The sequence below is a fragment of the Netta rufina genome (genome assembly GCF_964035555.1).
Source record: "Netta rufina genome assembly, chromosome: 2".
In the NCBI taxonomy this organism is placed as follows: domain Eukaryota; kingdom Metazoa; phylum Chordata; class Aves; order Anseriformes; family Anatidae; genus Netta; species Netta rufina.
The window spans coordinates 135,111,928-135,128,448 of record NC_140124.1 but is presented as its reverse complement, the minus strand read 5'-3'; the positions used below and the strand labels follow the sequence as shown (position 1 = coordinate 135,128,448).

The 16,521-nt window shown below is 42.9% G+C and overlaps 1 protein-coding gene across 6 annotated transcripts; it reads right to left on the bottom strand.

The window, feature by feature from the left end:
• Nucleotides 1–394: 394 nt before the first annotated feature.
• On the bottom strand, nt 395–15,732 carry NDUFAF6 (NADH:ubiquinone oxidoreductase complex assembly factor 6; the record flags this gene model as incomplete). 6 transcript variants are annotated; one of them, XM_084306713.1, is made up of 9 exons in its annotated part: nt 395–544; nt 1,043–1,099; nt 4,669–4,770; nt 5,964–6,097; nt 6,924–7,026; nt 8,333–8,389; nt 11,106–11,228; nt 12,107–12,210; nt 15,636–15,732. In XM_084306713.1, 8 exons carry the CDS (start codon nt 12,125–12,127, stop codon nt 416–418), a joined length of 726 nt encoding a protein of 241 aa, XP_084162839.1. In that variant the 3' UTR covers nt 395–415. The 6 variants fall into 6 exon arrangements, with proteins under 6 accessions (XP_084162839.1, XP_084162841.1, XP_084162838.1 ...); XM_084306715.1 differs by having other exon boundaries at nt 12,111–12,210; nt 15,636–15,655; XM_084306712.1 differs by lacking the exon at nt 15,636–15,732 and adding an exon at nt 15,550–15,610.
• Between the last annotated feature and the right edge of the window lie 789 nt (nt 15,733–16,521).

The following is a 16,521-nucleotide window of genomic DNA, read 5'->3' as shown; positions in this document are numbered from 1 at the left end:
TGATACACACCGAATGTATTGTAACTGCTTCAGGGCACAAACAAAGGTGGGGATTTTTGTTGGTGTTTGTTTTTTGGCAGTGAAGAGGAAGCTATCAGAAGGATCCATTAGCACAGAACTTGTCCAAGAAGAACTCTGTCACATTGCTGTTATTACAAGAAAAGAGACGAGAAAAGTAATCTCAGACAAGGACATATGACTTGGCAGACTTGTGGAGCAGAGAGATCGGCCTAATATTCCAAGAACAAACTTAACTGCTGCCAGCAGGCTGACAGCTACAGCTCATGCACATCTGCTGCTTCCCAGGAACAGCAGCTTGCTCAAGGGTGAAGTCAGACACTTAACACATCTATCAAGTGAAGACATTAAAGAATAAAAAAGCAGCAGCCTGAGAAAATTTCATATTAAGAAAATTTTAATATGTTTTTTTCCAAGATCTAATATATAAATACAACGGTAATAATGTACTCCTCTTTTGTAAGCTTGGATGAAAGATATTGAAGTCCACTTTCCGTATATTATATAAATAAGCGTCTAAAGCAACCTAGAAAAGAAAAGAAAAAAAAAAGCTTAGTCCATATGGTGCACACAAACAATTGGGCATTAAATTTAAAAAGTGCTACATGAACCCGAGAAGGAACTGCAAAAAGGCTTGACAGTTTGCCTGTTTTAGCAAGTGGCAGTGTAACCATCGCATTTGAAGGATGCAGAGAAGGCAAATTTTGAGAAGAGAAGCATTAATTTCTACTAGACCAACTAGCAATGATAAAAATAGACAAGGATTTGGCCCTTTGCATTAGACAGGCTATGAATACATGGACGTCTCTGGAGAAATTACATAGACAAAGAAGGATTGAAGCATTGATCAAAGCTACGAGGTTCCACAGAAGGGAACATTACGACTTTCAGGTTTAGGATTCACATTCTCCCATAGCCACGTGAAGCATTAGTTAGCAATGTTTAACGTGGTGCTCTCCTCTTCACAAACACAGTAACACAAAACCGAGGCCGGCGTTTCACCAGCGCACGATATCACACCCACCGTACAATAAAAAGCAGGATATGCCTTCGCAGGGACTTTCTTCCTGAAAGATCTAGCCTGAAAGTAAACGGGGTGAGGAAAAAAAAAAAAAAACAAAAACAACTCATCAGGAGAGTTTAACGTTTCAGATTAAACAGCAATTACTCTGTACGGATTTAGAGCCAACAGAATGAGCTTTGTCCCTGCTTACTTTGACATACTGAAGCTGTAATTTTTCACTACGTGCAAGCCAGCACCATCCCTCACATCCCTCACCCTATGCAAAAGTAATTACACGAAGTATGTAATGCTGGGAGACGCCTGCTACAACTCTTTCATCTTTTGACAACCTTACAGTTTACGTAATAAATAATAAAACAATGTACATTAGCATCCCTCACTCCTACAAAGTTCCAAGCTGCATCTGATTTAAAAGATGTGGCAGAGTGATTTTTTTCCCCACCAAGTAATTCTTCGCATCCCAAGGGACAGAACTGAGGGAAGACCAGCAATGCCTTTCTCTGAGTCTTTTGTTCTGGACCTTTTTGGTCCAGCCTTACCATCAGTCCCAGCACTTCAATTATGCTTCATTCATATTCATGGCACTCTGAGAGTATTCAGTCAGTGCCCCAGGTCCTCAGTGTCTGTGTGTAAACAGCCCAAACCACAGCTGCATCAAATCTACAGTTTAAACACACGTACGACTCAGCTACCTCTAACAGAACTGAAGCAAACCTTCCGTAGTGCTTATTTATAAATAGTGAGTCCCTTCTAGTTTTGCCCTTTCTTTTGCTAAAACAAACTAAAAAAAGCCCTTCACAAACACTGATGAGTATGTGTGAGTTTGTTAATTTTCTAGATTTCTTCTAGAGAAATCGTGGCTGAAACTTTAGGAAGGAAAAATACCAAATCTTTTCAGAGGGCAAATTATTTTAAAACTTTGAGATGAAATAACGTGCATATATATAAAAGGAAAATTACGCTCCTTGATCTTATATTCTGGCTTACTAATTGTGAGATGAAAAAAAAAAGAAAGTAATCTTGCTTGATCTTCTTAATTCAGAACGGGTTTGTATGATTGTCATTTAGAAAGCATGTTATCTTCCCTGCTAAACTGATATAGCATAGCTGCGATAAATTATGATAAATGCTTTTTGCATTTATCTTTTATCATAAAAAACACAGGAGACCATCCTAGAGGAATGTGGGAGACACTGCTTAAGAGAAAAAGGGGGAACGAGTAAAGCCTGCTAGTACATTTCAAAGGGTTCACTGTGGGACCAACACAGCACTTTTATTAGATGCTTTTATTCTAATAAAACACCAAAGTCCTAAAGAAAACTGCAATCTTCATTATCTTATTTTGCCCTCTGCTGGTCATTGGCAGCAGTCTCAGGAAGAGCTGACCATGTTTCAGAAACTTCTCTCCCAAGATTCAGTGCCATATTCCTACAATATGCTTCATCTAATAGCCCTGACACTTTTTTCTTTTTTTTTTTTAGCCATTTAAGATTGTTTCTTTTGATTTAGAAAGATGGATGATAACTTATCTTCATCCTCCAAAACACGTGCCAAATTCTGAGCTGGTTAAACCCTCTGCAGGTTTAAGCTTCACCACCCCCCACAATTCCAACCAACACAGAGGGCAGTGGCTGAGAATCCCTTAAGCAAAACCAAATGCCACAGAATAGATGCATTTCAAGGCACTAGCCCATTACTTTCACCCCAAGTGTTGAAATCTCCAGAAAGCATTGCCTGCAAATGCCTATTTCGTCCATTAGGGGAAAAAGTACCTTTATCTTTGCATTAACAAAGACCATCTGATCGTTAATGAGGCTAATACCCTACCATTACTGCCTCTTAATGCCAGTCTCAAGTAGTTTGAACCCGCTAGAGACCCCCCACTGCCCATTATTCTCCACTGATGCTGATGGAGATTGGGGCAAGTATTCAGCGAGGAATTTTTTTTTATTAAGATTATTAAAAAAGGATGGGGAGAGGGGCCAAGACCAATACTCAATTGAATAAAACACTAATTATTGCCCTAGTCTGTTTTCTTTGTGTTCATACATTTCTTTATAGTCTTCAATTACACGATCACATTGCATATTTCCATAGGAGCCTCTCAGCGTGCAGTTTGGGCAGGGTTCTGGGAATGGGGTGGGAGGGAAGAGAACTGAGGTTCTGCTTAGTTAAAGAACTGACTAAAGAACAGCCTTAAAACTGAATCATCTCTGTCGCTTGTTTTCCTTACCTCCCACCACTGAGAGGAGGCATTTCAGGCCAGGTGCTCAGTGTTTCTGTAACCACAATCACAACCCGATTCAACAAGTTTTATACAGCGTGCACTGCAGGTAGAGGAGTAATGGGAAAAAAAAATCAAAAGGTTTCAGCTTAAACATCAAAGATAGTGGGCAGCTGTGACCTTGCATTTTCTTCCTCTGTTTTCTGCTTCTCAAATGGGATAAACAGTTTCCTTGGGCATGTGCCAACAAAATCAGAGACAGCAGGCGAAACAACATGACCAGGAATGCACCTAATTATAAATAGTCTGCATTAAAAGTAGTGACTGAGGCTGCATGTCTGTGACAAAAAGAATTACTCAACTACCTGCATTTGAACAACAACAACAAAAAAAAAATCAATCAACTAGCTAACAACTCATGGAACAAACGAGGGATGCCTCATTTTACCTTCAGAAAAATGAAAATGAAGGGCTCTCCTCCTTGGACTGAAGGAAATACTATAATTATTTCAGCACAGCTGGCCAAGTTGGGGAACGAATGCTCCCTCCCCACACACTAAGCAGCAGTTAAAGCCAACGCGCCCTGCTTTCCTGGCAGCCATCCCGCTGCGCTGTGCAGATGGTACTTCACCAGTGCCTCCTGCGGTGCTGATCCCATGCTGGCGTATTCCTAGAGAAGTCTGCTGGAAGTTTCTCTCCCAGCAGTAAGGCTTTGAGGCAGTGTTTATATACATGCAACTGGACCTGGCAGTGAGAAAACTGTCTCCTCTACATCTGTACAGACGGATAAATATCGTATTCACACAGAAGTAGCTGTAAAATATTTAAATGTTTTGTGTTTCTTTTTTTCCCTTAAATTTGACCATCTCTCAAAGTAACTAAGCTTAAAATATCTGAAATAAAGTATCACATAATCACAGGATGGTTTGGGTTGGAAGGGACCTTAAAGCCCACCCAGTCCCAGCCCCCTGCCATGTGCAGGGACACCTCCCACCAGCCCAGGCTGCCCAAAGCCCCATCCAGCCTGGCCTTGAGCACCTCCAGGGATGGGGCATCCACAGCTTCTCTGGGCAGCCTGTGCCAGGGCCTCACCACCCTCACGGTGAAGAACTTCTCCTGAGGCCTAATCTAAATCACCCCTCTTTCAGTTTAAAGCCATCCCCCTTGCCCTATCCCTACACCCCCTGACACAGAGTCCCTCCCCAGCTTTCCTGTATCCCCCTTTAGGCCCTGGCAGGCTGCTGTAAGGTCTGCCCGGGGCCTTCTCTTCTCTAGGCTGAACAATCTCCAGCCCTTTGATGCAGCTCTAAATCTTCTAACAACACATTCACAATGTTTTGTAAAAGGTTAGCATCAATTATGTTTATTGGAAAGAAAAAAAAAAAAAAGGAAGGAAACTCACATGTTCTAGGTGAATATGGGCCTGGCTGGCAATGTCATAAATGACATCTCTCACATTTTTCTCTTGCTTGCCTCTTATGAAATCCTCTTGTGAAACACCATGCTAGACACGGGAAGGAAAATCATAAAGTAAAAACCCTTCAACAAATATCAAAGTCTCCATTTTAGCTTCACAAAAGATAAGAAACCTCAAAAACCCATCCTCGCAACCAAACTGCAGGCATACAGCTGAAAGGGCCTAAATGTGTTTTGCTGCTGCCTCCTCCCTGCAGCACCACCACCCTTCTTTTTTTTTTTTTTTGGTCACTTAGAAAATAAAATCAAGAGAACAAAGAGAACAGTTGGTACTGTTTTTTTCTGCATGAACTCTGCAACGTTCAGACATGAAAACTGCACAAAGGCAGGCAGGTAGGCTCCACAGGAGGTACAGCTTCAAGTGCAACTCCGCAGTACTTGCCAGCAGCTGAAATGCTTGCAGGATGCTCAGCCTGCACAGAAGGGACGCAAGCTGCCTGCCAGTCTCCTGATCTTTAACTATGCAGTCTCACTGTAAAACACCCTCCGCAGCAAGGATGACTGAATTTTCAGGCTCTGGCTGAAAACCAAAGAACTTGGAAGGCCTCCCGTACCACCCAGTCCCAGAAGGGCTGAAAGCGGGGAGCAGCTCCTTTCTGCAATCCCATAAACCCAACCTACTTCAGTGTCTGTGCCTTTTGCAGACTACTTAAAGCTAAAATACTACTGGATTTAACACAAGTTTTAAAAAAAAGAGGGGGGGAGGAACAAAATCACCCTGGAGTTTCATGAAGGTCACTCCTCTCTCCCCCCAGAAGATATAAAACCGTGACAAATGGGTATTACAGGGCCACAGCAGAAAGTGTTGTAAGAACAGATTAAGAAAGGCATTCTGTTTCATACAGGTTGGAAAAGACCTCTAGGATCAGCGAGTCCAACCTTTAACCTCGTACTAAAACCATGCTACAAAGTTCTACATCTACATGTTTCTTGAAGACCTCCAGGGACGGTGACTCAACCCCTTCCCTGGGCAGCCTGTTCCAATGCCTCACAACCCTTTCGGTGGAGAAATTTCTCCTAATATCCAACCCAAGCCTTCCCTGGCACAACTTGAGGCCATTTCGTCTTACCACCTGGTGCCTGGGAGAAGACCCCAACTTCGTTGCCCCTTTTTTTGGCATGAAATCTCTGTGCTAATGAAGTATGACCTCTCCTATCTAGTGTTGAGACAATTATTTGAAACATTTTATTGTTCAGATCCAGGTAGCTCCTTTCTCTTACCAACATACAAATGTCCATGGGAAGAACGACCTTTCGTCTTGCGCTGTGGTAGGGAGTTGCTCTTAAACAGGTAACTATGCCGTGCGCTTTCCCAATGTGACTGGCTGCGTGGTCGGCGTGGATGTCCCTCACACCTGGAAGTGCAGAAATAATGTTTAGAAACACACTGCCAGGCCTGCGGAGGGGTCTTCCTGATGTGTGTTACAGCGCTATTTAACTATTTAGCTAACAAGTTTACTGATCCATGATAGAACTGCCTACATTTGTGAGGATGTAGGAAAATTACATGGATTTATTTTGGCAATGGCAGTAGAAAGCAGACTGGGGCTTGGAGGAATCAATAGGTATAACTTACTGACTGAGCAACTCAGGCTTTGCATGTAACTAGGGATGAAAAGAAAAAAAGTCTCAAAGAATAAGAGTTAATGACTCACGCTCAGCCTAAGCGCTGATATTTAATCTACAGTTAGGAAGCTGCGAGGATTCAGACCCAAATTTGCAACATTCCCAAGGGAATCTTACAGGTTTGGAAGTCAACTGTTCCAAGATAGGCAGTACAGATCACAGCAATACAGAACAGCCGCTGCAGAGTAACTACAGCACTTTGTGTTCTGCCATGTGGGACAATCAGAAAACGTAGGAGAGAGCTGAACTTACCACACTCCATAATAGGGACAAGAAAATAGAAGACATTGTTAAGAGAAAGAACAATGTATGAAACTACACTTCAATGGACTTTCCACTAAACGGCTTCTAAGGAAAGTGCACAGTTTTAGGAGAGGGGCAGTTACGATTCCAGGTTTACGGTTGAACATTAAGATGGTGCCTGAAGTGACGAACTCTACTGAAATTAAACCTTGGTGGAATCAAAGTGTGTGTTTGTTTGCCTTGAAACATCAATAAATATCATACCAGCACTAATGAGTCATCAACAAGACCTAAAAAGGGGAAGGCACCTACCCAGCATTTCCAAAGTGAGGTACAGGAGAGCGCTCTGCGTGTTCTCAGCATACGTCTCAAGCTCCTGGATGTTCCTGTAGGCTCTGTCATCCAAATTCTTCTCCTGCAATTTGAACGCAAACCTTCAGTAAGAAGTACACGTAACTGCTATTTCTGCAAGTTTATTATTGTACTCACATTAATTTACTATTAGAAACAAACGACAAAATTAAGAGAGGGGGAACATACACTCAGGTAGAAACAGGCATTAAAACCTGTAGCTACTCTACCAGAAACTACTGCAGCTGCAGCCAAGTGCAGGTACTGGAGCAATTATAACCTTCTGCAAGAAAGACATCAGAATTTTCCAGAAAAAAAAAAAAAGATACAGCCAAAACAAAATGATAGAGGTGCCCATTTTAATACCTTATTAGAAACTGAAGCAGAGAGAAATTTAGATAAACAGGGATATGTTCTTTAGAATATGCACACACACACAAAAAGCAATCCATCAAATACACAAGTTTCAAAGCCGTATGCAAACACCTCAAAAATATAACACCCTCCAACGTTCTTCCTGTCCTAGTAGCTACTGTGGTTAAAATACACCAGTTTTGAGATTTAAAAACTCTGAAGCCTTTCAGTCAATGACTCGCAGAGTGTTGCTGCTATTTTAATGTTCTGATTTTCAGCACTGTTCAGCAAAAACTCCACAGCCACAAGAGGAATAAGCGGCAAAGTGTGGCAGAAAGGTTCAAAGGGGTCATTCCAATTTTGAGGTTTTATTTCCAAGACTCATCATAAGAGACAGGCTATTTAGGGGCAAAATGACATGGTAATAAGAGAGGTGAGAAAGAATAAAAAGATGCCGATGAATGGGGCAGGATCGGAATGGCACAAAAGCAGACTATGAATGAAGTTTGCTTCTTTTATATCTTCATTTCCTTTTCTAATAAAATGCAGTTTTCCAAAGTTCTTAACAGGTGAATAAGAAGATCTTACTGTTTAATCTCATCTGGTAGGACTTCCCTCACTTACATACAGAAAGGTACCCAAGCATAACTCAAAATGGATTTACAGTGGGGGAAACCACTGTAAATCACAAACAGAGGCCAACAACAGAAATCATGCGCACGGATACACTAGTTATCAGAGCAGAGAGAAAGAAAGGTGTAGACTCACGAGCTACATTATTAAAATTCTACATGGATCCTATTAGCCTTTTTGGCCAAAACGGGCAGAAATTATAAGTAAGAGCACTAAAGAAGAATTAAAAGGAAATTAGAAAGTACCATTCTCAGGAGAAATACCACTGTCTGGAAGAGATTAATTACTTAAGCTCTCGTTTTTACATACAAACTCATAAAATTAAGGGGAGAAATTCTAATGTGACTGAAAACGGAATCAGACTTTGAGTGGTAAATACTTACTCTTTCATCAATGATCTTTGTGAACCACATTTTAGTTAAGTTATGCCTCTTGACAGCCTGAAAAATATCAAATAAAACATTCATGTTGACGTATATAAAACGATGATAGTACTACATTCTGAAGGTTGAAAGATATTTTTTAGATTTTTTTGTATTTATTTATTTTAGATCTTATTGCTGATTCAACAAATCCTGCTTTGAGAAAGTTCCAGGGACAAAAAAAAGGACAAATTAAGTTACATCTGCAACTCAGTTTTGCTTCTTACTCATTCACCTTAGGTACAATTTTGCAAATAAATCAGTCACAGAAGGTCAAGAGTTAAAGAACCAAACTGAGTTCTGCTCAGTTTGCACATTATATCTATTCTGAACCACTGTCACCCAAACACACCCTCATTTTTCAAGTTTTCAAAAATAACTGCAACAGAAACAAAGAATTAGGCTCTTCTTATGTTCAAAATGGACATAGAAGCAGGAAAAAAATATAAATATACTATTGCTATCTAGGATTACATGAAAGTCGCTGAGAGTTGAGCTATTAATAATTCTAGAAATATTTTTATAGCCTATTTATACACTTTACTGGCATAAAACTCTCAGAATCCAAATATAAGTATTCTGGAATATACAGAACTTTTTTAAAAAAAAAATTTAATGTGATGAATTAGCATTTTTTTCCTGGAAAATCAAAGCTGTCTTCATACAAAGTCAACAGTGAGAACACAGGATACATAAAAAACGCCGTGCCAAAGGCATGCTAGTTCTATTAACAGCTCTGCAACACTTGAAGAGTTCAGCCAATCTATTTCCCAACATTACTTTCTAGGAAATGCAATGATATTCACAGAGATTTGTGAAGCTGCACTCTTTAAATAGGTCATTCTTGGACATTCGCTGAAATACAGAAATATGATTTAGAAATATGGGAGAGGATTGTCTTGAGCATAGAAGTCACCAGGACAGGCTGTGCTGTTTGCTTGTTACAGGGTTCTGCAGTGGTCAGAGGTAACAAAGCTCCTAAAAATAAGCTGTTGAGAAATAATTCTGAAGTTATTTCGCAACCAATTCTGTTTGGATTGCCTCTTGTTGGTCTGCCTTTAGAGAAATCACACGTAAGGTCAACTCTTACCAGAGAGATGGGCCATTTCTTTCTTCCACTTCAAAATCAATTTTCTGCTTTGTGAGAAAGGACTACGACTGGCAGTCAGAGCTGCTGCAAAGGGCTGCAATTTGTATCTTGCTATCTGGATGATTTATATCTGAAGGATGTTTTTCCTAAGTTGAGCTTCAGCTAATGAACATTTCTGCCCCCACTGACAGACACACAAGCAGCCTGAAATTAAAAGTGATGGAAAAAGTATATACAATCATACCCAAAACTGACTTGTACCTAATCTACTCAGGCAATTAAATAAGAGGACATCTTCAGAAACAAAAGTAAGCTGCACAAAAGCAAGTTCCTCCTTGGAAAGGAGATGAAGGCATTTGGGGAGAAAACCGTCTTGTTCCCTGGCAGTATGCCATAGGCTGGAACGGAGACAGAAAGAATTAAAAAAAAATAAATAAAAATCAAAGGCACAGAGATAACTCACACGCAGAACTCCCAATCCTGCATTTTAATGTTTGTGTTAAAGATCCAGCCAGGGTGATATGCTAAGTCCTGTAACTTTGCAAAAAGGCTCACAACATTTGCCAGTCTTCATCCTAGCCGTACAAACATTTTGTTACAGCACAGATTTTGTATGAGCTGGAGATGCTTATGAATAGCTCTGGTCTTCCTGAAAGTGCCTATAACAGGTGTTTTTCCTTTATTTTATTTCTTGGCTTTACCTGGCTTTTCTCTTAGTTAAACAAACAGCACCTCGTTTAAATCCAATTTTAACCTGAGTGCAGGTAGACAGGAACAAATGCTTATGTTTTATTTCACATTTGAAGGAGGAAGAATCAAGGACAGGCTGCAGTTTCGGCACCGCTAAAATTCATTTAAAGATTTGGAAAGGACTCATTTTCGTGCTCTCAGAGGTGCAGCAGAGAGCAGGTGTGAAGCCAAGACGGCAGCAAGTGAAACGCTCCAACCCCACAAGAACTGTGTTGTTCTAACCCCGCATTAGACAAAATTCAGCCTTTCCAGTCCAGGAGCTCAGAGATCCCTACTCTAAACACAAGTTCTGATCTTACAGAGGCCTTACAGAACTTGCATATCTTTAGCAGTTAAACTCAGCATGACCCTGAACACCTGATAGCTACCAACTGAAGTCTGACCTGCTTTGAGTGGGAAGTTGGACTAGCTGACAACCAGAGGCCCCTAAAAATTAAATTATTCTGTGATGCTGAATCAGCATCGAGGGGAAAAGCTTTGGCTTTTCCTCATACACTATTTGCTAGATCAACCTCTCTGCTTAGTTTCCTGCCTTTTTTCAAACTTATCTCCTCAGGCAGGACTAGAATTAGCTCAGGGAAGTTTACTTACACATTTCACTCGCTATCAGCTTTCAGTCTACCACAATTTCCTTTGCCCTTCTCCTAAACAGCAGAGAAAAAAAGCAGTCGGTTCACAGAAGTCTGAGCCTCCAGGTAAGTCCTACCTAAATATTCTCCTTTTCCAACTCTGCTCTTCGTAGGTACCTTGCAACATCACAGACAGACATACACACCCTTTACATTACCTGTCTGACATAAAAATAAAGCTGTCAGCAGACACAAAGCAATAGAGTTATTTCTCAGAGCAATAATCTGCTCAAGGGAATTTTGGGACAATAAAGATGTCTTTTACCCTCCACAGTGCTACAGCAACTGGCTGATGGGGGGGGTTATCGCAGTATATATCTTCCACAGCTTTCCTCCAGAACTGCATTCGCATCAGACCGGTGGTCTTCTGAGTTATGGAGTCCTTGATCTGGAAAGGATATACCTGGAGTGAAATTCACAGCCTCCTTAAGGCACTCGGGTCTGTCTGTACTGGAAAGACAGACACAGGACAGTCAAACTCACTAGGGGAAGGGCTCAGAATTTACGGTTACTCCTAGTAAACCATATGAACGCCGCAGAGAGTAAATAAAAATCAAACCTTCACCACAACCCGACTTTGAAACCCGTGGAAATGGATTTCTGGACAACTCCCACCTTCTTCTCTTGGGAGAAGAAGCAGAGATAAGAGTGGTGAGGGAGCAAAGTCCTGCGAGGGCTGCCAGGAGCACAGCCCACAGAAGGGTTGCTGGGTCAGCACATCTCTGGGACTGCTCCTTCCTGGCAAAGGTTGCCAACGGTTGTGGTTGCCCCAGCAGTTTCTGGCCGCCCAGCAGAAGTGGGAGGGTGCAGCCACTCCCCTCCCACAGCTCTCTAATTCCAAACTTCCCTCCTGGAAGCATTTCCCTTACCTAACTCCTGCCAGGAAAGACCTGGGACGGGTTACATCATTCAGGTTTTTGATTGACCTTTTAACACAGGGGCTAGTTACACTTCCCTGACCCAACCACTGCATTTCAAGCCAGGACATAGGTGCAGTTACATCATAGTCACAAGGATCAGCCTGTCTGTTAACACTTCATTTCAAAAATGAAGGCATAAACGAGTCAGAAAAGCTACATACATGAGCAAAAGAAACTGGGGGAAGCTGGCTGCTTCCCAAGGGCCATTCCAAACCAGAAATTTGTATTGGCTTCTTTATTCATTGCCCTTTAAGTTAAATCTCAGCAAAACGCCAGCTACTAGTGTAATTTAGGGTCCCGAAACTGTTCCTTCACATTTCCGGAGATCACAAGTGTATTTTAATACCTGCCTGAGCCAGTTCCACATTGAAGGCTCTTAAAGCAAAAGCAGAGGTTCGCGATTCCGCAGGCAACAGCAGAGAGCACAGAAACCCTTCGTAGTCACGCTTTCTATAAAAAGGAAAGAAAATAGAGTCATTATTTATAGCACCATGTAAATCAGGCAAGCTATTGCTTAGTACAGAACTCCTAAAAGAGAAGGAAAGTTATAGTTCAACACTCTGACTCTGCAGAAGTAGTAGCTTTTAAGCTTATTTTAAAATCAAGCAAGCTCTGAGAGAGGGGCAATGCAAGCTGAACTCTCAACACACCTCTCAGATCCAGATCTCAAGGTATTTGGCTGAAGGCATGGAACAAACCCGTGGCAGAACTGCAAATGGAATCCAGATTGCCTGACCTCCAGGCTTCTGCTCTAAACATGAAGTCAAATTTCTTTAAAAGCTTGTGCTGGGGGGCTTGGCACGAACATACCTGCTTAACCACCAAGTTTTTTGTTTGCTAAAAGCATAAAAACTCTGTGCTGCAGTGGCAGCTTCACAGCAGGTAACTCGCTGCCAACCCGAAGTGATATGCTTTCATTTGACCACTTGGGTGTGCCATTCAATTAAAAACAATCAGGGCACACAGAGAACGATTAGAAATCGCAAAATCATTCATAACTGTAATGACCAAAAGCATTTGGCCACCTCAGGAAAGCTAAACTGCTTGTTTCGAACAGTGTTTGTGTACCTTCTGATAAACCTAAAACTCAATTCTTCATTAGAAGAAAAGCAGCAATGCCTCCAGAACGGAGAAGTAGGCGTCAAGTTAAACATTTACTCGTTTGCAACAAGTCTGCAGTTCTTAAACGTCCTCCTGTTTCTTCTGAATGTCGGCTTAAAGCAGGAAAAAAAAAAAAAAAAAAAAACTAAAACCAGAGGTTAAAAAAAAAACAAACTAAAACTAGAGGTTAAAATCAGGGTTGCTACTTTTAGCACCAAACAAAAAGGAAATGAAACGTACCAGTTTCTTACCCCTACAATACACAGCAGCTTGATAGCTAGCAAATGCTTAGAAGTTTTCTTAATACTCATGAAACTTGTTTTCCTGATGCAAAGCCACAAGCATCAACGTGAAAACAGCATTTGTGGATTTTAGCAGGCTTTGAAGGCCACATTCATAATAAACAACATGTGCATCAAACCTCCCCCAGTTCAGACTCTTTCTGAAAAGTATCATCAGCTCAAAATCCAGCATTTCTTTTTTTTTTCTAAACAGACTGTAAAAATACCCAGAATTGCCCAACCTGGGCAGAGCTGCAAGGTTTACAGCCACTTTTTCCAAGTCCCAGGGATGCTGCTTGCCTGGGTTGTTCACACGACACAGAAACACCACTACCTCCTGAAAATACATTTCACAAAGCAAACAGCAGCACAAGGGAGGTGTTTGTCTTCCCTCTGGTAATCTTCCTCCAATTACCCTAAGCTTAAAGATTGCAGGTACCAGAAAAAAAGTTTAAAAAAAAAGAAAACACAGAAAAGCGTGAATTTTATGTTGACAGTGCCCCCTTGGATATAACAGAAGAAAAGGAAATTTTTCTGGAACCTTCAGCGAAGCCTCAGCATGCAAAACACAGTTCATAGTGGTGCAGATGATGTTGCAACCCAACTCTCTGTGTGTGTTAGGGTAAGGAATAAAGAAAGGAGGGAACTTAAGGTAGCCTGTTATTTAGTGTTTCGTAGTTTCCCTCTCAAAGAAATAAAAGCTTACATATTAACCCACAGCAGGAAGATTTTATTAGGACCGTTACTGGTCTTTCAGTGTCATTAAAAGTTTAGAGTCTTAAGAATTTCTTGCACATTGTGAAACTGAGCAACATCATCAGGTTTTAAGTTTGTCTTCCAGAGCAGACATCATCAACAGCAAGAATCAGGAAAACATATCTACTACAGAAAAATATTTTGAATCAAACAGCTTAAAGCGAGTTTTAAAAGACCTATTTGAACTGCAGCTTCAATTAAATGATGCCAAAAGCATAACCACTTCTCATTTTGCTACTGTAAACGCTCATGTATTTTTATAAGTTGTTTTTTTTTTTTAATGTTTTAATATAACATTAAAACAACAAAAATATTTAATAGGAACAACAAAAAATGCTAACCAGCTTAGCTTCGGTGACTTGGGACCTAACTATTCTGTTCACCGTTGTTTGTTACTGAAAATATTTCAACTGTATATATGGCTTGTACACTCAGCCTTTGATCTCCTGAGTAACAGGTAAGCCCTGGGCAGAGTAACCACGAAAACACAGCCACAATCTCTAATTTTATCAACTAAACCACAGCCTGGCTATGCACGCTGAGGCACCTGAAGAGGTCTGCAGCTTGCTGCTTCACTGAAAACGTAAGGTCATCACATTTCTCTCCATTAGCTGTCCCACTTCAACCATTACTGCTGACCACGAGTGACTTTGTGTCTTTTACAGCTGTCACTTGGGAGATGACAACCCTGTTCCACTCCTTCCATACACACTTGGAAGCCTTCTCTCTGCTTTCATCAACAACTACAGTACCCAAATAGAAACCAGGAGTCTTTACACAGCAGGTGGGTTTCTTTCTCTAACTCTACCTTTGAACTCTCGGGGACTAGGAAGCAAGCAGAGGGCGTTGCACATCGCTTGCAGCTCCAGAAGCCAAGTGGAAGCGTCCCTGCCCTGAAAGCCTCCGGGCTGTGCTCCTGCCCCTTGGGCTTTGACCAAAGGCAGATGTTTTTGACCAGAAATGCTTTAAGGTCAGGGCAGCTACTTCAGGTCTGTCCAGCGGGGGAATTTTCTCTGCTCATTTTTCCAAGGAGTCCTTGGAAAGTTTGACCACTTCCCAGCAACCCAGACCTGAAACCTTTCCTGATTAATTAAATGCCCGTTTTGATGATCTTTCACTCTGTAATCTAAAACAACGAAATGGAAATGCTCAATGCTTCAGGAAGAAAAGCAGCTGTGAAAGAAGGAAGAAAAATAATAATAATTAACACTGTTTACAAATTAAATCAGCCTTGCAGTCCCAATATTTATCCACCGCGGGCTTTTATTTGCGGTCCCGATATGACCGGAGGGGAAAAACACCACAGGAGGAGCAGGGCCTGGGCGCTCCGCGGGGCACTCTAGGACCTCGCACGTCCCCCAGAAAGGCGTCCCCACAGCGAAAGGGGCCGGCTCAGCTTAGGATTTCCTCAGCCCCATCCCGGGGCCGGGTCCCCCTCAGGGCTCGGGGCCGGCTCCCCGGCTCTCCCCACCCCTGAGGCGGGCAGGGCGGGCGGCGGAGCCCGACCTCCCCCCCCTCCAAGCACTCACCGCAGCAGCTCGGCGCAGTACTGCACCTCTCCCCCGGGCTCCGGCCGGCTCCAGCCCGCCGCCACAGCCGCCCTCCCTTCCCTCAGCCACGGCTGCCCGCCCAGGGCCCCCGCCGCCCTCACCAGGCGGTGGCTCGGGGTTTGCCTCAGCCCCACCACGGCCATGGCGGCGGCCGCCATTTTGCCGCCCCGCCCCTCCTGTCGCTCACCCCGGCCCGCGCAGCAGGAGGGGGACGGCCCCTTCCTCACCCCGCAACGGGGGCGAGCCCTCAGTAAAATGGCAGGTCCTCCAACACGGCTCGAGGGTTGGGTTGATTTTTTTTTCCCCAAACGATTCACTCAGTGAGGGAATTTTTCCCCAATCGTTCCCTCTTAGCTCGGAGGCGCTGGGACGGGACCCTGAGGTAGCCCCAGGCGGAGCGCGGCTCCGTAAAGTGCTGAAGGGTCGCAGACGGCCCCGGTGTAAAAGTGCTGAAAGGAGAAAGTACCGGTAGATGGCACCCAAGAATGCCTTATTTCGGTCCGGGGTTTTTGGCCCTGCAGCCTTTTGTTGTCCTGCAAATGGCTTCCTCGGCGCCGCCCTGGCCTCAGTTTACCCCGGCTCCCGGGGCGGCCGCCGCTGGCATCGCTTTGAGCTGAATTCCCCTCCAAAAAAAAAAAAAAAAATCCGGGAAACCCGGCACTCACGTGTTTAAACCCTACGAATCTGAGGGATCTGAATGATAAAAATACCCCGTTGGAGCCGTCCCAAGCTCTGACGGGCTGGGCACAGCAATACTTGTCCCCAGGACATGTTCGGGCAAGGGAGCCGGCACAGCACAACACAGCGGTGGCACATGAACACGGGGACAAGGGAGCCCTGACACACTGGGATAGGGCTGACATTGCCAAAAAACACCTTAAAAGCTTCCAGGTGCAGGCTGGGGGACACTGCTTGTGCTGGATATGGTCCCTCTGCAGAGCTAACTCCCATCACAACACGGTCGTTTTAGTCCTGTAGTCACAGTCATGTTTGGCCCTCAAAGTTTGGCCTGTCTGAGGATAAGCTAACAAATTAACAGAAGTACCAACACGCTTAAGGGCTCTTTCATTTTA